Source organism: Mastigoproctus giganteus, chromosome 14, assembly GCF_048544385.1.
Source record: "Mastigoproctus giganteus isolate SK-2022 chromosome 14, ASM4854438v1, whole genome shotgun sequence".
Classification (NCBI taxonomy): Eukaryota; Metazoa; Arthropoda; class Arachnida; order Uropygi; family Thelyphonidae; genus Mastigoproctus; species Mastigoproctus giganteus.
In genome coordinates, this window is record NC_143588.1 from 72,067,891 (window position 1) to 72,091,606 (window position 23,716).

Genomic DNA, 23,716 nt, shown 5'->3' on the forward strand with positions numbered 1-23,716 from the left:
GCAAAGAAAAACAGCAAAGAGTTCTTTACTTATGTAAACTCTAGAAGGAAGGGAATGAATCAGATTGGTCCACTTGATATCGATGGTTCAACTGTTGATGATCCTGCTCATAGAGCTAACAAACTAAATGAATATTTTGCATCGACAGTCACACATGAAGAGTTATTCAGTGAGGGGAATGCCAGAGGTGTATTCAACTCTGGTAGTAAGCTAGATAATCATGTAATAACTGAGAGTAAAGTGGAGGAGATATTGTTGAAGATAAACACAAGGAAGGCACCTGGGGTAGATGGAATCTATCCAGTTATATAAAAGGAGGCAGCAAAGGAAGTAAGCAAACCATTAGCCATAATTATGAGAGCTTCCTTGAAATCATGGGGTGGGGGGGGGTGTACCCATAGACTGGAGATGTGCAAATGTGACCCCAATTCACAAAGGAGGACCAAAGGCTGACAAGTAATTATAGACCTGTGAGTTTAACTTCTGTTCCAAGAAAATTAATGGAGGCACTGGTTAAAGAAGCACTGCAGGATCATCTAGACAAGACTACAGTTATAGCTCGGACACAGCATGGTTTTGTTAAGGGGAAGTCTTGCCTGACCAATTTGACTGGATACTATGATGGCAGTCACAAAAGAACTGGATGCAGGGAATAACTTTGATATTATATACTTGGATCTTAGAAAGGCTTTTGATACTGTTGCACATGGAAGACTGCTGCACAAATTGGAGCAGTGTGGCATTGGAGGCAAATTGCTGTTATTTGGTTTTTAGGAGCATTAGAAACTAAGGCCATATTGCTCTGGGGATATGCGGTAGTCATTCCCTGACCTTTTCGCATCCTCTGTATTTGGTGGTCACGGGCTCGAACCCCGGTCTAATCAAGAAGTGTGTGCTACGCACTGCTGCTCCTGCCCACCTGGCTACGGAGGTGCCTCGACAAATTGCTGCTATGGATAAAGGGGTGGTTGAGGGGGAGAAGACAGCAAGTGGTAATCAATGGACACTGTTCATCATGGACTAATGTTATTAGTGGAGTTCCTCAGGGTTCAGTATTGGGTCCATTATTGTTTTCTGTATTTATAAATGATATTGATGATGGTATATCAAGCTTAATGTCCAAGTTTGCAGACGATACGAAGGTTGGCAGGGTTGTCAAGGACACTACTGACACTATGCTGCTGCAACAGGATCTGGAAAGGTTGAGCAGATGGGCTAAGAGGTGGCAAATGAAGTTTAACATTGACAAATGTAAAGTACTACATATGGGAAACAGCAACTCCAGAGCAACGTATCAACCCTGACATTGGTAGAGAATGAAAAGGACCTGGGGGTGGTTGTGCAGGCAGATATGAAGTTCTCTGAGCAGTGCAGACAGGCTGCAAGAGTAGCTCATGGAGTATTGTCAATGATATATAGGAATTTTTCTAGCAGGGATAAGGAGGTGATTATTCTCTTGTATAAGGCAATGGTCAGACCGCACCTAGAGTAATGTATGTAGGCCTGGAGGCCTCATTTCAAGAAGGATGTAGAGCTGCTGGAACGAGTACAGAGAAGGGCAACAAGAGTAGTGAATGGAACAAAGGGGTGCTCTTACGAAGAAAGGCTTAAGTTTTGCAAATTACAGTGTCTGGAGACTAGGCACCAGCGAGGTGATCTGATAGAGGTGTATAAAGCCTTGAATGGTTTGAGCATGCTCAATGCTGATGGGATTCTCACTCTTGCTCAGAATAATCACCTGAGAGGGCATAAATTCAAATTGAGGAAAGACAGATATAGGATAGACGTGCGGAAATTTGCCTTTAGCCAGTGGGTGGTTGGTTGGTGGAACAGACTTCCATCCTTTGTTGTGGAAGTTGATAGCCTAAATAAGTTTAAGGCTCAGCTGGACAGGTATTTCGAACGAACAGAGGGGTGAAGTGGAAGTGGTTATTATTTTTTTTTATTTATTTATTTTATTATTATTTTTTTTTTTTGGCTGATGCTGCATAAGCTTGCTTTCTTGCATCAAATGCCTCTACTAATGCTAACATACAAATGCAGGGGATATTACTAGGCCTAAAAAATGTTGCTAACCTGATATATCAAATCATCAACATTATTATTATTTTTTAATGATAATTCCAAACAAACATTTATTGAAACATGCCATTTAGTGTATTGGTCAAGAAGACAGGAGATACTGGTTGATGCAACTTGAATTTCTGAAAAGCCTTAGACTATAAATTTTCAGGAAATACATAAGGAAGATTGCCTAAAAGGACAAAAGTGTAAATTAAGCAGAAGAATTGCTTTGGAGATGAATTTGTCAATGGATGTTGCCTAGCTGATGCACATATTCAGAGTGGTTTTTAAGAAACATGAAATTGTAGATTAATCATTAATTAACATAGCTATTCTATGTGAGAGAGAGAGAGAGAGAGAAGTGTGTGTGTGTGTGTGTGTGTGCGTGCGAGCATACAGGCAACTGGCTCTGACCCAAGGTTTGCCCCACCTTATCTCAATGTACTGCCAGCTGGTCAAAGATATAGCTGGCTGGCAGTACATCATTCTCTTGTCACAAGATTCCTAGTTTGTCCTTACATTGCTCCTCATTGGGAAAATTCTCCTTAGCACAGAAGTAAATTGCAGATCATCCTGCTGGCATAACAGAACTGAGGTACCCACAGCAGGCAGCACCTGGATGATTTTCTGGCCACCTCATCATCTGATGTACTCAACCAACCTAATAACTTACCTATGTTTAGTAATACCCTATGAGAAACCACAATTGATATAACAGCTGCAACAAGATCCATTTCCAGCAAAATAACTGTGTCACATAAATAAGGTGTGGACCACTTCAAACCAAGGGCTATCACATATAATCTCACCAGCCCTATCAGCATCAACCTAGTCCACCACAGTATTACCTGCTATGCAAGAAAGAAAACTGGGATCTCTTTGCCATAACCTTACAAATGATCCTACAGGAAGTATATACCTCACACTATATGTGTGATGCCAAATGAGCATTGAAAAAAAAAAAAAAAAAACCTTACAAATATCATCCTACAAGCTTGCAGAGCAATTAAAAAGAAGAATGCCAGTACCAGTACTGCCCTGAGTCATTGGAACCCTGAGTTCGAGAGCATCTTCATTAAGATGTGCAAGTTGCCCACAAATCTTGCCACTGTGACTGGGTAACCTGGCCTCTGATTGAAGCTGAAGCCCTGCGAGAACAATACTGCAGAATCAGAAACAGATACACCACTCTTATACAGAATTGCAAAAAAGCATTGTGGGAAAACTTACTCACCACAACTGGGAGCACTGACCCCTGAGGGGAAGTCAAATTCTACAGTCACCATACAAGGCACAATGACTGTGATGCGAGACCAGTCTATCTCAAACATCTTGGACTATCTTTCTGTAAGGCACTGAACCACAAACAGCTCAGCAACATGAAATATGTTAACAAAACAATAGTTTTGTTAACATATTTCATGTTGCTGAGTGATCAAACCAAAGGTCCATTTACAGTGGAAGAAATGCAGCAAGCTCTAGATAAAACAAAAGAGAAACTGCCCGGGGCTGGACCTCATCAAAGTACAGGTCCTAAAATTTTTTCCCAACTGCACCCACCACTTTTACTGGATTTATTCAATAAATGCCTCATCTATGGATATTTCCCCAAAAAATTGGAAAGGGGCAAATGCCCACTTAATCCTCAAGAACTACCACCACATCACAAAAGCAGCTGCAATCATACAGATTTATCACACTGCTACCTGTGATTGGAAAGCTCATGGAATAACTTCTGCTTCTCGGACTGCAGAAAAATTATAACAATGCAAACCTTCAATCAGATAAACAGTATGGCTTCCATGCATGCAGCCACTACCACTAACAGCAAATACTTCCTTGTAATTACAATTGATTTTTGCAAAGCCTTTGACATGCTCTGGTGGCTCAGAATATTGCGATGGCTATGTCAAACAGGAATACCCTTTAACATCCATAACTGTATCCAAAACAGAAGAATTATGGTTTCTAATATTTATCATTGAGCTACCTGTCACGTAACACAGAGGATGCCCGCAGGGTTCAAACTTGGTCCATTCATGCAGACTGTTATTCTCAACGAGTTCCTCAATATGGATCTTGGAGCTGTCCAAGCATTCACAGATGACCTCATACTAACCATAGCTACTGACTCCAGAGCATCCCTTGAGAACTCTGCCAACCAAGCTCTTCACATCCTTCAAGGCTGCTGTTATCCCCAGACAAAATGAAGTCAATTCCGATAAAAGGCACACTCCAGGTAAGAATACCTCCACAAATAATGATAGCTGATAGGACCATCCAACTTGTTCCTGAACTAAAACATCTAGGAATTATCCTGTATACAAAGCTAAGCTTTCATCCTAACCTGGTTTACCTACACAGCAAGATCAGAAAATACACTGCAATTGTTGCCCAGATTAGCAGGAGAGACTAGGTAGTTATTATTATTAGCCATATGGTGCAAGGAAGCCTAAGGCTTATGCTGCATCAGCAAAAAAAAAAAAAAAAAATTCCGAGTTACCCTGAGGGAGAGAGAGAAGTAGAAAGGAATCGCCGTGTCTAATGGCATCAGGGATTTCCCCCATCTCCGCGTTGCTTTCATTGTGGGTGTAACAGTTCACTGTAAAGGCCAGAGATTTAAAGGTGTATGGATACTGTATGAGTGTAGTGTTGTGTATCATTGTTATTCTGGCCATTTAGCCACTAGACCCCTGCTTGGGCCCAACGTTGTCCACACTGCCTTGTAGAGACAGACCAGCTACACTAGTATTGAAATATTTAGTCTGGCAGGTCCTGCCACACTAATTTCCTGAGATTTCAGTGGCCAGGACCTAAAAAAAAAAAAAATAAATAAATATATATATATGTATAATAAAAATATTCGCTCAGTTGGGGTTAAGAAAATTGAGTAGAAAGGCCAACTGAGTTTAGTGTGAATGCAATCAAATTTAGTCATTATTAAATTTTAAGTTATGTGGGGTAAATACTTGTGTATTAGGTAGAGTGGGGGGAGACAGAAGGCTGGGGGGAAAAGACAGAGGCTGGGGGGAAAAGACAGAAATATGGGGACGATAGAGAAGGCAACCCCAGATAATCAGTGGGGCAGGCACATGCCCCACCAAGTAAAGAGAGGAGTGGCAAGGTGGTGAGGGGATGGAAAATACCATCCCCTCCCCTGGCAGGGGAGAGGGGAAAAGATAGGACCATGCAAGGGAGCATGGTTTGAGAGCCAAGATGGCCAGCAGCAAGCTGCAGTTGGTCTTCAGTGGTATTGGTGTTCCCATTTGGGATATCACTCATGGGACCAGGTCCCGTCCAGTTTAGTCAAGTCAGTTCTTGTCCTTTATCAAGTAGGTTCAGTTGTTATTCCTGGTTGTCATGTATAGGGTTCAGTTGTGCTCCATTGCAGCAAGCACTCGTCTTCTTGCGAAGAGCTCTTGGGCATAGCAGGAGAAAGCCAGGTACTCTTGCTTTGTATCCAGTATGTTGTGCTCCCATCCTCTAGGACAATATAGGATATTTGTTATTAGGATGAATGCTGAGGTCGTCATAAAGCTGGCAATCATACATTAGATGTTGCCAGCTCTCCAGACCGCCGCAAACACAGGTAGGGTCCTCTTCAATTCCCAAAAGGAAAAGTTTGGCATTCATGGCGCTGTGTCTGGTGAGAAGGTATGCTGCATGGAGTCCAGGTGAGAACCACGTTGGGAACTTAGGGTAGACCCTGCCGACGTCAGGTATAACCTTTCTGGTTATCTCCCCTGTATGGGAGTTTGTCCATCTCTCTTGCCACACCTGCAGCAGGTGAGTGTAGAGCCTCCTCTTTTCAGCAGTGTGGTTATTTGCTGGGTCAGTTGTATGTCCGCGACAAGTCCTTGAGGTGCCCTTTGCCCACGTTTTTTTTTTTTTTTTGTTGTTGTTTTGTCATTTGGTTTTTATGAGCATTAGCAACTGAGGCCATATTGCTCGGGGAATATGCGGTGGTCATTCCTTGACCTTTCCACATCCTCCATATTTGGTGGTGACTGGCTCGAACCCCGGTCTATTCAAGAAGCGTGTGCTATGCACTGCTTCTCCTTCCCACCTGGCTACGGAGGCGCCTCCTTTGCCCACAATCTCCAGGTCAAGGGGAGACGGTCAGGGCCTGTAAAGTGTGGGTGCTCACCATGCTGCAGGCACGAGAAGTAAATAGTAGAATCGATCTTTGGGTTGAGTCGATGAGACGTCGGTTGACTGCGGTAGTAGCCTTAGATATCATACGCCAGAGGCAATGTGATGATAGGTATGAATATGGCTTTGTACAAGATATATAGCGTAAGCCGGCCAAGGCCCCAGTCCCTTCGAGCCACCCTAGCAACGAGGGCAGCATATTTCCTCATCTTGGTTTGGATGTTTTGTAGGTGGTCTTTGAAGGATAGGTTATGGTCTAGGATGAACCCTAGATACTAGAGTTGTTTAGAGAATTTTATTGTCATCTAGTTTATCTTAATTTGAGTAGGCCGTCATAGGTCCAAGTTCCCTTTCAGCAAGGCTGAGTTGGTTTTTTCTGGTGATATTCTCAGGTGATTCTGTTTTGCTGAGTTCTGCAATAGCTCCAAGGCCAGGTTCGCAGATTCTTCCAGTTTTGCCCTCGAGTTCGCTGAGACAGAGAGAATCAAGTGATTGGAAAATGCTTGAGCATCCACTTCTCAGAGGTCCGAGGCGAGGAAGCTGTCCAAGACGACGTTCCATAGGAATAGTCCCAGGACTGAACCCTGCAGGCAGCCCCGGTGGATGCTTCTAGAGAGGGTCTGATAGGACGCATTCACTACTATAAATCTGTTGGATAGGTAGTTCTGTAAGGTCTGATAGAGGTTGCTGGGAAGATTTGCCGCTCTAAGTCTGGCCAGGATGCTAGGTCACCAAAATGTGTTGAACACCCCAGCAAAGACCACAGAGATCACCAAGAAGTATTTTCTGTTGCAGTTCTCCACTTTCCCCAGGAGGTGCTGGTGGGCATCTAGGGCAGAATGACCCTGTCGAAAGCCGAAGTGGTTGGGCGTTGTTAGTCCTGCAGTATTGTAGTGATGTTGGAGACGAGCATGTAATAGGCACTTGAAGAGCTTGCTGACCACGGAGAGCAAGGCTATAGGCCTGTAAGAGTCTGGGAGGATAGGCAACTTGGAAGAATTTTTTAGGATAAGTTTGACATTGGCAACCTTCCAAGATGTTGGAAAGGCTCCTGCCTGGAGGCATTTGTTGTAAAGATTTAGCATCAGGTCAGGGGCATGTTCCACTGTCTTTTTAACAATTTCTGGTCCTAGCAGGTCTGGCCCTGGGCATTTATTTCCTCTGATGGTTGATGCTGCTGCAGTTAGCTCCCCCCTGGTGAAAGGTATTTCCATTGCTTGGTTATTGTAGGTCGCATTATCTTTGGCACATTTTCTTCTGATAGTCTGTCTGTGGTTCAGCGGTGGTTGAAAGACCAAGTCAAGAATATTGTTTATGGTGCCTTCCCAGTTTGTAGTCATGGCACCTTGTGGAGTTCTAGTAGTAGCGACAACCTCCCCCTGAGGGAGCTTGTTTGTGGTGATCTTGTAGACCACCCCCCAAGGATCGTTATTTCCAGTAGTTGTGACCAATCGCTGCCAAGTCTCCTGTTTGCAGTGACGTATCTCTGCAGTGTAGGCATTTCTCGCTTCTCTGTACCGCTGCCATGAGGCCTCCACTTCTGCAGCTGCCAAGATCTTCTGGCCCTTTGAAAAGCCTTGCGTCGGATCCGAGTTTCCTGTCTAAGGTGCTGCAGGTCCCGGTTCCACCATGGCACTGCGCCCAGAGCTGGGTATTTCCTAGGTACTGCAGCTTCACAGGCCTGAGCGATGAGGGCTGTTGTCTTCCGCTGAAGGAATTCCGGGTTGCTAGTGGTCTGGAGTTCGGCATTATGTTCCTCTAAGGCAACTGAAATTTCAGTCTGGAAGGTGTCCCAATTTGTTTTCTGAATAGCGTACCTGTGCTGTATTTGTCTTGGTACTGGGTTCCTAGTTAGTGAGCGGGTAAGCTGGAAGGTTATGGCATGGTGGTTGGAGGTGGTCCAGGCATCTTGGACCGACCACCCAGTAATATTGCTGGCTATGTTTCTGGAGGCCACGGTGACATCTATAGTTGACTCCCACAACATATTGCAGAAGGTCGGCAGGTTGTGCGGGAGGTTTAATACCATTACTGGTGCGTTTGCCAGGAACTCCTCTAGTTTTTGACCGTTCCTTGTGCTCCGGTCGATCAGGTGTGTGACTGTGCCACACCGGGGACCTGCAGTTGGCGTCTGCGCCAATGATCATTCTCGAGTTTGGAAAGGTGTTGATTACCGTGTGAAGGTAATTTATGGCGAAGGTGATGTCCTCACCTGGGCAGCAGTACAGGGCCACAACATAAAGGCTGGGTAGTGAAACTCCATACTCTGACATTCCTGTACAAAGCAATTTTCTTGTTAGTAATTACTTACTGCACCACAGTGTGGTTTACCAGAGCCATTATAGTCAAAGCCAGTCTAGAGCCCAGTATAATCAATAAGGAAAAAAAAAAAAAAAAAAATACAAAATCCAGTGTTGTATTTTATTAACTATAATGTGTGCTTCTTGTATTGTTAGTACCCCAGCCCTTCAGGTTCTGGTGGGCATCCTTCCCCTGGATCTGGAGGTCATTCACAATGGCTTTCACTACAGACTCACCAGAAATTTACCAGCAACTATAACATACCACACAATAAATCTAGCAAATGATGTTAAACAAGAGAAAAAGATCCTAGGAAATAACAAATTCCTATAGATCTGGCAGATAAGACAGCGTGAATCAGAAAAAGGGAGCCATCATAAATAAGTTTCTTCCCAACATAACCCAAGTATTCAAAAAACTAAGACCTGGTGGTTCTCACCAGGACTAAATGTCAATTTTTTTTTTTTTTTTTTTAAAATGAAAACCCCAAACGAGGTATTAAAACCTACAGTACTTAGTACCATGCATGGGCTGAAGGTTGAGAAGAGGAAAGAAGATACTTGTTGACATATAAAAATAAATTCACTGACACAATCTGAGCAAACGTTGGCACCAGAAGATTTGAAACAGTAATCCGACCAAGAAAAAGAAGAAAATAAATCTTGCAGATCATCCAATTTTGCATTCTTGTAAAGCCAAAGAACACAAGGTTGAGAGAAGGCCATGAGACGGGTACTGGCTTCACTGGAGAAGATACCATCACCTCGACCATGTACTTAGAAGGGTTGTTTGTGAGAAAAGCTCAAGCATATTGGCTGCTTGGTTAGGATTGTCTGGTAGATAAATGAACAATCTGTGCAAAATCATTAGTAATTGCAAAAGCCTGAGCATTTCGACCAGCTGGGTCCGTGTGACTAGAAAACTGAAAGTTGGACTGGAGAAAGTAAAGTTTCAAAGAGAGGAAGTCAAAGGGTTCCAAGTGATTAGTGGAGTTGGGAGAATGATAGAGGCAACAGATGAATTTGACAAATGTGGTAGAGATTTTAAACCAGAAGATTGAAAAGAGGACATTCCAAATTACTAAATCTCTGACAAGGAATATCAGAACAGACATATACACAAGTACCACCTTTAAAGCAAAAGGAATCATACACCGAATAATTCGGACAACATTGAAATCATTGAGCAGTGGTTGAATCAACTGATAACTAGGATTCTCTCAGTAAAAGCATGCAGGGTTTGGCAGACTAAGTGAAAATGGACATCGATGAGAGTAGAACTGAGACCACACACATTCATGAAACGAATAAGGAAGTTTTCTTTTTACTGGCCATGGCTCAATTAAACACAAGTTGGTATCACTGGGCTTAACTGAAGATCTCCACTGCAGTTGTGGCCAAATAGAAGACAGAGCATTTGCTCTACACCTGCCTCCAACATGATGATCTTGGTATTTCGATCACCAAAACCCATGATATGCCGTGTGGTCAGGAACACTTATTCATCGACAAGAAAAATTATCTTACCCAATTTGCACAAGACATCATTACAAAAGGAAAAGCAATGCTGAGAAATACCTTAAAAGCTGAATATCAAACGCCTCCTAGGAAACTATTCAGAACTTGGATTACCTATAGATAACCAGTGACTGGCCTACTACCGGATTAGACAAATCTTTGACTAAGCCTTCCACCTAAGTTGATATTTTACTGAGTGTGTCTGGCTTGACCTTCCACTGTAACTGACTTGACAACTGACTGGTATGATCACTCTGGATTGACCTTGCTAAGGGTAGGATTTGCTAACCTTGTCCTTGAACAGGGTAGGATGCAATGGAGGCAATCCCTCAGCAAACTCAAATGCTGATATGCCAACCCCAAAAATAGCACCTAGCCATGTGACTTTACTTTCCCTACTTTCTAAGAGGTGGAGACCTTCCTCCCGACAATCTCCTATTACTCTGTCCCCCATCACTACTACTTCACCTGCATGTGCAGCAATGGCCAACTCACCGGGTTAACTGAACCCTCCTCTCTGGAGGATACTTCTATAACCCCACTTTTCTCTCTGTTATCCTTCCCTACTTGCACATTCTTCATGGTCTTCACCACTGTACATGATATTAGGAGACTGCGGCACCCATACAACTTGCGCTTCTTCCTATGGGTGCTGGTAATATTACATTTAGCTTAGTACATATATAATTGGGCCTGCCTCCTAGTGGCATAGACAGGTACTGGGAAGCAGTGCTCCTGGTGATCTCTGCTTCCTGGTAACTAAGCAGCCAGAAACAACTAAACGACACAACACACACACTATGCAAACACAGCACTACACATTTCTGGCCATTGTAGAGAGTTTTGTATATCACAGAGAACCGTGGTGAAGAGCAGGGCAGCATTAATGCTACGGCCAAACCAGCCATTGGTCCACCCAAAGAGAGGGGCATCATTTTCAATGTAAATATTTTCTAAAGTAGTGATAAAAATTTCCAATAATAATAATAATAATAAAACCATCCGATGTCCTTGGTAGCAATACCCGTCACAAGGTGGAATCCCCAATCAGGGAGAAATAAGAAAATAATAATAACATAGTCGGACCTCTATATAACGAAATCGATTGTTCCATTGAAAAAATTCATTATACAGAAATTGTTATAAAGAAATATGACTTTTTCAACAATGAAAAATACTGAAAATTTAGAAATATAGTAAAAGGTGGCTTTCCCATCTTTTACTATATTTCTGAATATAGTAAAAGATGAATATTCTGAATATATTGCCTAACATTTTAAAACAATTTATTAACACATACATATTAAGAAATGACTACTTACATGATGCCCACAATTTATTAGTACACTTTTCAGAATTATGTCTAAAATATTTGGTTATTTACAATTCTTAATCGTTGTTTCCGTCACATCTAGACTCCACATTTTCACCAAATTTGATATGCACATCCACAAATCTATAACAGAATCTATAGGTTGGTTGGTTTCTATTCTCAGTATAATTTTTTTTTTCAGTATGTGCCTTTGGTAGTGCATTTTCAAATTCTTGATAATGCCTTGGTCCATTGGCTGCAGTTAACATGAATTATTCAGAAAGAAGAAAAAAGCCTCAAACTTGCAAGTTTCGAAATTACCGAGTGAAGGTGGGCAGGGCAGTTGTCGACAGTCAATGTGATTTTCCTGTTTTCTTTCATCATCTTTCTATTGAAATTTAAAATCCATTGCTCAAAAATTTCGCTTGCCATTCAAGGTTTTTTGTTGTAGTTCAACTCTAACGACTTTACTCTTTTGAAACATCAGGATCGTTTAATAATGAAAATTATTAAACATTAAACATGAAAGTGTTCTGGTAATGAAAAGCTTCAGTTTTTCATTATCAGCCATATTTGCAACCAAGAGTGTAATTCTCTCCTTACTATTTTTACCACCTAAACATTTATCACCTTTAATCGTCAGTGTCTTGTTTGGCAAGCATTTAAAAAATGGTTTAGTTCTTAATTCGTGGAATTAAAGCCTTTGGCTATTAAAAGCTAAAGGGATTAATGCTTAATCCTTTTAGCTCTTAATCCGTGCTTTCTACAGCATCAGCTTTGTTACCTAAAGGCCAGAAGTGCGAACAATGCGTACCCAGGTCTCTCGAAATCAGTTCGTTATATGGAAACTATTTTCAATGTAATGAGCAATGAAAAGCAAAAATATTCACTATATGGAAGTTTATTATAGGGAGGTCGACTATATTCTTATACTTTTTTATTATTACTTTATTTTTCAAGTTAAAAAACAAAACATTTTTGACCTTAGTTTAGATTTTTATCAAGATTATTCATAATACAAATATAAAAACCTATGTAGTATTTGTATAATATATATATATATTAAAGGTACCTCAAATTTAAATGTGGCTGGGGCTCATTCCATCCTTAATCTAGCCCTGGCAGAGATGAACAAACTAAACTTTAGGGGCCGCCTTACCACACACACACACACACACCCTTTGTGTCCTCCCTGGGAACCTCAGTGATGGCCTAGCTAGTAATAATTCAGGACTCTCTGGCCTGACTCCCCATGTCATGAACAGAAACTAGAGATCTATGGTGGTTCATGAGCCCCGGGCTTAGCCTAAGACAGGGATGCTAGGGAGTTAGTTTACTATGATCAACAATGCAAGGGCTAGAGGTATGTAAGATACCAATAAGTGAACTTTTATCTTTAGATGAAGAGCCACCTGAATCTTCAGAATATAATAGAAGTGAACATATTAATTTACAGAAATCGCAGCTAATGACTTTAGCAAGGGACCAGAAGGGCCTGACCTGAAGCTGAAGAAAAGCAAAGTTTCCTACTCTTGGACTTAAGTACAGATCAACAAAGTTAAGGAATACCCATATTAAAAAGATCAAACGGATTAAAGCATCCTTATAGACATGCATATGATTTTTATGCTTTTAGGGTCATTTTCTGTTTTCTAATTAAGATTCTCACTATACCAATATCAAAAACTGTAATTATTAACTATTTTGGTCATATAGAATGATGTTTCATTACTAAAGATTATCAGATAATGATGTTAGTTGCACCTTGTCAGTACATTACCCAGTAAAAATTCTGCACACTATTCTACTTGTCTTCTAAAATTCTCTTGCAACTGAAATACAACTAGTTCTTGCTTCTTGGCTAATGTTTCTCAATGATTTTTTTGAGATTTCTTACTGCTACTACCATGTTTTATTTACAAAATGGTAGGGATATTTATAGCAAAGTTTTTTTTTTTTTTTTTTTTTTTTTTTTTCATAACAAAACTTCCGAGATATTTTACCTGTTACAATGCTCTTCTGATGAACTGATGACCTGGCCCTGGCTTTAAGTGTAATAACTGACATATTCACTTTGGAAATTTGTAATAAGACTAGTGCTATCTTCTCTTAATTGGTATACCAAACTATCAGATCTTTTCTGAAATAGTAAATCCAGCATTATAAATATGCTTAACTTTAAGAATATAATGTATTTTTCCCTTATGGGTCCAGACTTCTGGAATAATCTGTAAATCTCAGATCAATTAACTACGGCCACAGAGAGAGAGAGAGAGAGCAGTGCATGCATATAAAAACTTCAATGCCACTGTGAAAGGTAACTGCAGATTGAATTTGCTAAAAATTTCTAATGTATAATAAAAGAACTAGTCTCGCAATTTAATGATTTCATTAAGCTCTTGTCTTTATTAGAGAAAAAATTATCCCAATAATTTCAGAGTGACCACAGTAAAAATTAATTTTTAGTGAAAAATATTAGTGTACAATGAAACACAGCATAATAAAATGACAGTCATTTCTCATTCTTCTTCTGGGAATGATTCAGGAAAAACATTTTATAACAAAGCATTAAAAAAAAAAATAGATAAATAGGCAAACTATCAGTATGAAGTGTTGAATTCCTTACTAGAAGATATGGGCCTGTTACTCTTCAACAACATTATATAATACATACACAGCAAAAAATAAAGCAGATACTTTACACCACTGCTTAAATGGAAAGCACATCTGTACCTCTACTAAAAAAAAAAAAAAAAAAAAAAAGCACTGCACAAACACCTGGGTTCCATGATTAATAAAAGAAAACCTATTAGAATAACCCTAATTTATCCTGTTAGTTCCAAAATTTCAATATACAAGTAAAATTTACCTAATAAAAAGAATGAAGGGCAGAAATCATAAAATGGTATCTAAATTAAAGATTTTTTGTAAGTACATAATGTTCTTTTCTATTGATACATAAAATTTATATTTACCTGCTGTTTGGTCCTCTGTGAAAACGGGCTGAAATATAAATACATAATGCAAATGTAATGTAAAATTTAGCTTTGCAATGTGCAACTTAAAGAGCAAAAACAGCACTGATTACAGAAAAAAAAATTTCTATTATAGCCAACTACCATTCAATTATAAAAGTAGACATCTTACTAAAAATACTGATTTTTGTACATATTTCCATACTATACTGATAACTAATTTTATCACATTGCAAATATTATTTAAAAAAATATTTGCTGATAGAGGTAGGTAGTTCTAGAGAGTAATTTAGTTCTAGAGGGCAATGTAATTTTTTAAAAATTACAGTTAAATTTTAAAGTAGGCATATATGCATAAGGAGTGAGAATAAATCATATTTTTAACAGCTAAATAATTCAAGGCAATACCAAGTTTAACACAGTGAAACAATTAAAAACTCAAATTTGAAATTTAAACAATTATAGTTAATGCCTATGAAAACAGACCTCAGACATTATTTAAATGTCTTAGGTATGTTAAAAATGCAAAATAAAAGTAATAATTTAAAGATACTTTTCATAAGTAGTAAACCTTTGATTTTAAATTTTTGAAGGAAGCAAAAAAAAACCCAAAATTTTGGAAATGGCAGTCTCCAAAATGGGAAAATAAACCATCCCCCCCCCTCCCGTTTTCATCATTTAACCCCAGGGGCTCACATCCAGGAGTGGGTATGGGCTTGGCATACCCAAGGTTCTGAGCCAGATATCATCATTCTTTTTCTTGGTGACTCTCTCTCTCTCTCTCTCTCTCTCTCTCTCTCTTGCACCTTATGGCTAATAATAATAATTTTGGGGAATTAATAAACTAATTTTGCAACAACCTTAAAGTTTGTGTAATTCAGAGTAAATATAATGTGACAATAATCATTTTTGTGCAGAAATAAACTATTCATGTATTTAGCATTAGTAGAGGCATTTGATGCAAGAAAGCAAGCTTATGCAGCATCAGCCAAAAAAAAAAAAAAAAAAACCCCACTTCCACTTCACCCCTCTGTTCGTTCAAAATACCTGTCCAGCTGAGCCTTAAACTTATTTAGGCTATCAACCTCCACCACAAGGGATGGAAGTCTGTTCCACCAACCAACCACCCGCTGGCTAAAAGGCAAATTTCCGCATGTCTATCCTACATCTGTCTTTCCTCAATTTGAATTTATGCCCTCTCAGGTGATTTTTCTGAGCTAGAGGAAGAATCCCATCAGCATTGAGCATGCTTAAACCATTCAAGGCTTTATACACCTCTATCAGATCACCTCGCTGGTGCCTAGTCTCCAGACACTGTAATTTGCAAAACTTAAGCCTTTCTTCGTAAGAGCACCCCTTTGTTCCATTCACTAATCTTGTTGCCCTTCTCTGTACTCGTTCCAGCAGCTCTACATCCTTCTTGAAATGAGGCCTCCAGACCTGTATACAGTACTCTAGGTGTGGCCTGACCATTGCCTTATACAATGGAATAATCACCTCCTTATCCCTGCTGGAAAAATTCCTGTATATCATTGACAATACTCCATGAGCTACTCTTGCAGCTCGTCTGCACTGCTCAGAGAACTTCATATCTGCCTGCACAACCACCCCCAAGTCCCTTTCATTCTCTACCACTGTCAGTGTAGTACCACAGAGTTGATACGTTGCTCTGGGGTTGCTGTTTCCCATGTGTAGTACTTTACATTTGTCAATGTTAAACTTCATTTGCCACCTCTCAGCCCATCTGCTCAACCTTTCCAGATCCTGTTGCAGCAGCATAGTGTCAGTAGTGTCCTTGACAACCCTGCCAACCTTTGTATCGTCTGCAAACTTGGACATTAAGCTTGATATACCATCATCAATATCATTTATAAATACAGAAAACAATAATGGACCCAACACTGAGCCCTGAGGGACTCCACTAATAACATTAGTCCATGATGAGCAATGTCCATTGATTACCACTCTCTGTCTTCTCCCCCTCAACCAACCCTTTATCCATAGCTTTATCTATATTTTGTGCACCATGATAAATAATTTTATTAAAAAAGCATTTTGCTACAAATCCTTTACTGGGTTCTGATTCACATGCATAAGTCAGAACAATGATCATAAATTGGCCTTTCTCTAACTGCTTACTCTTTATGCATGTGAACAAGAACACGGTAAAGGGTTTGTAATGTAATGCTCGTTTATTAAAATTATTTATTAGGGTGTACAAAGTGTGTGAATAGTTTATTTTTGAATGGACAACACCTGCAAAGAAAACAATTTAAAAATCATTTTTGTTTTGGAATAACAAAAAAAAAAAAAAAAAAAAAAAACACTGAAACTGCAAACACCGCAAAATTATTGGAGACAAATAAGGTGCACAGAGGCATCATGAATACAACAAAGAAAGAAATATGGAAATGACAGTATATATTTTATCAAATTTTTACTCAACATATAGGTGACCAACTGATTTACCCAACAAGGTTCTCCACACATTCTGAATGGAAATTCAGGGCAGGATATCCATGTCATATAGGAAGTATATGGCAAATCCTGTAGCAAGCAGGATTGTGTATTATCTTGCTATAACACTGCTTGAAAGGCCTTTAATTCTTTTAAAAGTATGTATATATAAACTAACATTATAATGCTTTCACAGCAACTAGCCCCAAAAGACTAGTGTAAGTAGGGAAGTGTTATAAGCATAACCAGCTCATTACTATGATCCATTCCAAAAATCTCTTACACAAGCATTTCATTAAGAATCATAATCAGTTATTGCATGCAGCTTTCTTGGATATCAGACATGAGATTAAAAAAATTAACCAATTCTCACTTTGTATATTTATCAATGATATTGATGAAGGTATATCAGGCTTAATGTCGAAGATTGCAGATGATACAAAGGTTGGCAGGGTTGTTAATGACAGCAATGGCAGTGTGCTACTGCAACAGGATCTAGATAATTTGGGCAGATGGGCTATGAAGTGGCAACTGAAGTTTAACCTTAACAAATGCAAAGTACAGCATATGGGTAGAAGTAACCCCAGAGAAACTTACCAACTGTGTGGTACTACACTTAAGGTGGTAGAAAATGAAAGACCTGGGAGTAATTGTGCAGTCAGATATGAAGTTTTCTGAGCAATGCAGACAGACTGCCAGGGATGGTCATGGGGTTTTGTCAATGATATATAGGAATTTTGCTAGCAGGGAAAAGGGGGTGATTGTCCCTCTGCATAAGGCAATGGTCAGGCCACGCCTTGAATACTGCGTACAGGTCTGGAGGCCTCATTTTAGGAAGGATGTAGATTTGCTTGAGAGTGTACAGAGAAGGGCAACAAGATTGGTGAGGATAATTGAAGGGAATCCCTTACCAAGAGAGGCTTAAGTTCTGAAAATTGCAGTGGCTGGAGACTAGGGAACTGCATGGTGATCTGATTGAGGTGTATAAGGCCTTGAATGGATTGAGCACACTGAATTCTGATGGGATCCTTCCACTTGTTCAGATTACGAACCTAAGGGAGCATAAATTCAAATTAAGAAAGGACAGATGTAGCATAGATGTGCGGAAATTTGCCTCTAGCCAGCGGATGGTTAACTGCTGGAACAAACTTCCATCTGTCATTGTGGAAGTTGATAGGTTAAATAAATTTAAGGAGGAACTGGACAGGCATTTGGAGCGAATGGTGTGATTTTTTTTTTTTTTTTTTTGGCTGATGCTGCATAAGCTCATACACTTGCTTTCTTGCATCACATGCCACTACTACTACTCAACATCTCAGATCCACTGAATATGCTATACATGACTCCAATACAAACTTTTCTGATGTTTGTAAAAAGCCTGATTAAATCGAAATATATACCTACTCTTTTTGAAGACTTGCTTTTCTTGCTCTCTTCTACCAAAAAGGCAAATCTTTTAGTGTCAGTTTTTTTTCAGCTTCTTTCCTGAATTGTGGTAGTGTTCTTAACCAATGTTGACATACAGGATTCTCGAAGTTCATTTTAACTTCAGCCTGATGATATTTTAACTACTATCTCTAAGGTAAAAGACTATATTGCTGCAAATCATGGACTACCACAGTGTTTAAGAAAAATTGGTAGTAATAGTACTGGCAAATGATGCAAAATTATATGGCATCAGCCAAAAAAACCCACTACCCACCTCGTCCGTCCATCCACCTAGTAAATGTCTGGCTCTTCCTTAAATTTATTCAAACTATCTGATGGTAGTTTATTCCAATAGTCAACTCTAGCTGATTGCAAATTTTTGCACATCTATCCTGCAACCATCCATTTTCGATTTCAGTTTGTTGCCTTGTGTGTGGGGGGGCCTCAGTTAGAATACCACCCTCATTAAGTTTACTCAATCAATTTAAGTCTTAAATGCATCAATCAGGTCTCATTGCAAATGTCTAGTTCCCAGACACTGCAATTTGAAGAACTGAAATCTTGTGATAAAAGTACCCCTTTGTTTTCTTGAGTGATCTGGTTGCTTTCCTCTGCACCCACTCTAAGAGATCCACAACTTTTTTAAAATGAGGTCTCCAGACCTTGTTCAAAACGCCAGAAATACATTAGTGGCCATTGTTACTAATTTATTCAATTTCTGCATTTCCTTTGGTGTTTAACCTAATGCTTTCAAAAGATCACACTTCCTACTTTCAAAAATCATGGAGATAAATCTGACCCCCCTGTAATTACTGACCTATCTCAGCTATTGACATTTTGGCGCAGAAATTCTCCTTCAAGAATTTGAGTGCATACATCCACCCTTTTATTGACAAATATCAAATTCAGGTTTATATTCTATAGTAATAGTGCATAACCTGCTCCAATTTGGACTTATTTTCACACTTCATCTGTGAAATTTGGATAACAGTCATAAGATCGATTGTATATTCTTAGACATTGCTAAAGCTTTTGACTCTGCCTAAAGTGCTTCTTCATTCAAAAGTACTATGTGCTACCATCTTTACTTGACTGTATAATTCAGATGTTAACTAACAGATCAGCAAAGGTTGTTCTCAAAGGGGCTTCATTCCTTCACTGTTTTTCCCCCCTCTTACAGAGGGCCACAAAACTCTTCTGTTCATTATGTATTTCAATAACCTTGAAACGTCATTCCAAACTTTTGATATAAAATGTTTACTAATGACCTTCAAAGTCCATAAGACTATCAATTCAGTCTCCAATGTTCACATTTTATAGTCTTGTCTAGAATTATCTCCTATTGGCTCAATGAAAACAATGTCTTTAAATACAAGTAATTGCAAGCTTCTTTATGCTGGCTTAAACCCTTAATACTTTTGAATTATTATACTGATCAGGAAGAAGTTAGAGTTGTTAGCTACTTCAGAGATCTTGCCATTACTTTGCATCATGATCTTCATCCATCAGTTCACATAAACAGCATTGTGACCAAACCTTTCCAGCTACTTGGTCTTATTGAACAAGAAATATTATTCAAGGTTCAGGCCTAAATGGTTGTCAGATGAACTAATGAGACATATGGCAGAGAAGAAAAATGCATGGGATACATACAAATTAATGGGTGACATAAGAAGCCTATGATAGATATAAGTTGGTCTGTAACCAAGTCACAAAGGAGATTAGGCAGGCAAAGGCAGATTATGAGAAATCTTTGGCAAAGGATGCAAAGAAAAACAGCAAAGAGTTCTTTACTTATGTAAACTCTAGAAGGAAGGGGATGAATCAGATTGGTCCACTGCATGTTGATGGTTCAACAGTTGAGGATCCAGCTCAGGTGGCTAACAATCTAAACGAGTATTTTGCATCTACATTCACACATGAGGAGTTATTCAGGAAGGGGAATGTCGTAGGTGAAGTAAACATGGGCAGTGAGCTAGATGATTTTCTAATAACTGAGAGGAAAGTGGAGGAGAAATTGTTGAGGATAAACATAAAAAAGGCACCCGGGGTGGATGGGATCTATCCAGTTATATTAAAGGAGGCAGAAAAGGAAGTAAGCAAACCCCTAGCCATAATTATGAGAGCTTCTTTGGACTCGGGGGAGGTACCCATGGACTGGAGATGTGCGAATGTAACCCCAATTCACAAAGGAGGATCAAAGGCTGACACAAGTAATTATAGACCTGTTAGTTTAACTTCAGTTCCAGGAAAATTAATGGAGGCACTGGTTAAAGAAGCACTGCAGGATCATCTGGACAAGAATTCAGTTATAGCTCAGACACAGCATGGGTTTGTTAAGGGCAGGTCTTGTCTGACCAATTTGATTGGATACTATGATGTAGTCACAAAAGAACTGGATGCAGGGAATAACTTTGATATTATATATTTGGATCTTAGAAAGGCTTTTGATACTGTTGCGTATGGAAGACTGCTGCACAAATTGGAGAAGTGTGGCATTGGAGGCAAATTGCTGCTATGGATAAAGGGATGGTTGAGTGGCAGAAGACAGAGAGTGGTAATCAATGGACACTGCTCAACGTGGACTAATGTTATTAGTGGAGTTCCTCAGGGTTCAGTGTTGGGTCCATTGTTGTTTTCTGTATTTATAAATGATATTGATGATGGTGTATCAGGCTTAATGTCCAAGTTTGCAGACGATACAAAGGTTGGCAGGGTTGTTAAGGACACTACTGATACTATGCTGCTGCAACAGGATCTGGAAAGGTTGAGCAGATGGGCTGAGAGGTGGCAAATGAAGTTTAACATTGACAAATGTAAAGTACTACATATGGGAAACAGTAACCCCAGATCAACGTATCAACTCTGTGGTACTACGCTGACAGTGGCAGAGAATGAAAAGGACCTGGGGGTAATTGTGCAGGCAGATATGAAGTTCTCTGAGCAGTGCAGACGAGCTGCAAGAGTAGCTCATGGTGTCTTGTCAATGATATACAGGAATTTTTCTAGCAGGGATAGGGATGTGATTATTCCCTTGTATAAGGCATTGGTCAGGCCACACCTTGAGTACTGTATACAGGTCTGGAGGCCTCATTTCAAGAAGGATGTAGAGCTGCTGGAACGAGTACAGAGAAGGGCAACAAGATTAGTGAATGGAACAAAGGGTTGCTCTTATGAAGAAAGGCTTAAGTTTTGCAAATTACAGAGCCTGGAGACTAGGCATCGGCGAGGTGTATAAGGCTTTGAATGGCTTGAGCATGCTCAATGCCGATGGGATTCTTCCTCTTGCTCAGAATAATCACCTGAGAGGGCATAAATTCAAATTGAGGAAGGACGGATGTCGGATAGATGTGCGGAAATTTGCCTTTAGCCAGCGGGCAGTTGGTTTGTGGAATAGACTTCCATCGCTTGTTGTTGAAGTTGATAGCCTAAACAAATTTAAGGCTCAGCTGGACAGGTATTTCGAACGAATGGAGGGGTGAAATGGGAGTAGTGGTTGTTTTTTTTTTTTTTTTGTTTTTTTGGCTGATGCTGAATAAGCTTGCTTTCTTGCATCATATGCCAATGCTAATGCTATTGAATGCACTACCCAGGGCTGCTGCAAGTGGGTAGACAAGGTCATCATCATCAGCCATTTTCAATCCACTGCAGGATGAAGGCCTTTCCAGCAACTTTCCAGTTCCTTCTGTTTTGAGCACTGGCCATCCATTTACTACTCAAAAACTCATGAATTTCATCTATCCATCTCTGCCTTTGTCTTCCAGGTTTTCTTCTAGCTCCTCTTGGGTACCATTCTGTTATTTTCTTAGTCCATCTGTCATCATGTCTTCGAGCTATGTGTCCTGCCCAAGACCATTTTAGTTCTTTAGTTTTGATAAGAATATCCTTTACTTGAGTTTGCTGCCTAATCCATGTGTTTCTCTTCTTATCTAACAATCTGATTCCCAATATAATTCGTTCCATTCTTCGCTGTGTAGTTCTTAGCTTCTCTTCCATTCTTTTGGTGAGTGCCCAAGTTTCACTTCCATAAGTCATGGTGGGGAGTATACATTGATTCATTATTTCGTTTTACGTTTCAGACAAACTGGGATATTGCTCTTCAGTATGTGACTATATTTCCTGAATGCTATCCATCTAAAATTTATTCTTCTCTTGACTTCCAGCCATTTATCATTATTACAGCTAATAACTTGTCCCAGATAAGTATATGACTCCACCTTTTCAATTACGGCTCCTTCAATCATTATTTCCCTTTCCGTGGCATACTTGTTCATCATTACTTTTGTTTTAGCCATATTCATCTTTAGTCCAAAATCCTTACTAACTGTGCATAACTGATTAAGATTTTCCTCTAATTCTTTGGGATCGTGGCTTATGACCACAATGTCATCTGCAAATCGTAAATGGTTTAGGTACTCTCCATTCACATTGACTCCTTTCTGCGACCAGTCTAATCTTTTGAAAGCTTCCTCAAGGGCAGCAGTAAACAGCTTCAGAGATATTGTGTCTCCTTGTCGAACTCCTTTCTCGATTTTAAATTTGCTACTGTCTTTGTCTAGTCTAATAAAGGATGTAGCACTCTCATATTTTCTTCAAAATGATAATATATGGAGTATCTATGCCTTGTCTTTCCAGTGCCCGAAACATTGCCTTATGCTGTATGGAGTCAAATGCCTTTTCATAATCCACAAATGCCAGGCATAATGGTGTTTTATATTCATTTGCTTTCTCCATTAGCTGTGATATTACGTGAAGGTGATCCATAGTTGAGAATCCTGTCCTAAAGCCAGCTTGCTCTTTCGGTTGATTCTCATCAAGTATTCTTTCTAATCCGTTAGTAATGACCCTTGTGAAAAACTTGTAGATATGGGATAACAAGCTAATTGGTCTATAATTTCCAATTTCTGATTTATCTCCTTTCTTATGCAGCAAAACTATGATTGCATTAGTCCACTGCTTAGGCATCGCACCTTTTCTAATGCACTTTGTGAAGAGCCTTGCCAGTTTTTGTGTTATGTCTCTTCCCCCCAATTTTAACAACTCTACAGTAACTTCATCTTCCCCCGGGGCTTTCCGATTCTTCATTTTCTTCAATGCATGTTCTGCCTCATCAGGAAGAATATCGGGTATGTTGTATGTGTTGCTACTTTGCAATCCATCTTCCCCACTGCTGGTATCATTCCCTCGCTCCTTGTATAATTCTCTATAGTAGTCTTCTGCTATTTGAATTATGCCTTCTCTGCTGTTTATAAGTACACCATCGCTATTCTTCAGTTTCAGTATCATTTATCTTTCTGTATTACTGCTCATGGCTGCTGATTTAAATCCTTTGTTTTCCCTTAATGCTTGTTCTACTTTTCTTGTGTTAAATCTTCTTATGTCCTCTCTGAGTCTCTTTCTAATGGCTTTGCATAACTCAGTATACTCAATTTTCTCCCTGTCAGTGTTTTTCTTGCTCTTCATTTGTCGTCTTTGGTTCATCATGACAAGTGTTTCTTGACTAATTTTTT

General features: G+C 39.6%; 1 protein-coding gene across 1 annotated transcript in view; it reads right to left on the reverse strand.

The window, feature by feature from the left end:
- LOC150075234 (myosin-2 essential light chain-like) overlaps positions 1-23,716 on the reverse strand; it is a 78,919-nt gene that overhangs the window by 49,325 nt on the left and 5,878 nt on the right. Inside the window, exon 2 of the mRNA XM_090388305.1 lies at positions 14,322-14,349. Coding sequence (XP_090244431.1) covers positions 14,322-14,349 — 28 coding nt within the window. The remainder of the gene's footprint in view (positions 1-14,321; positions 14,350-23,716) is intronic.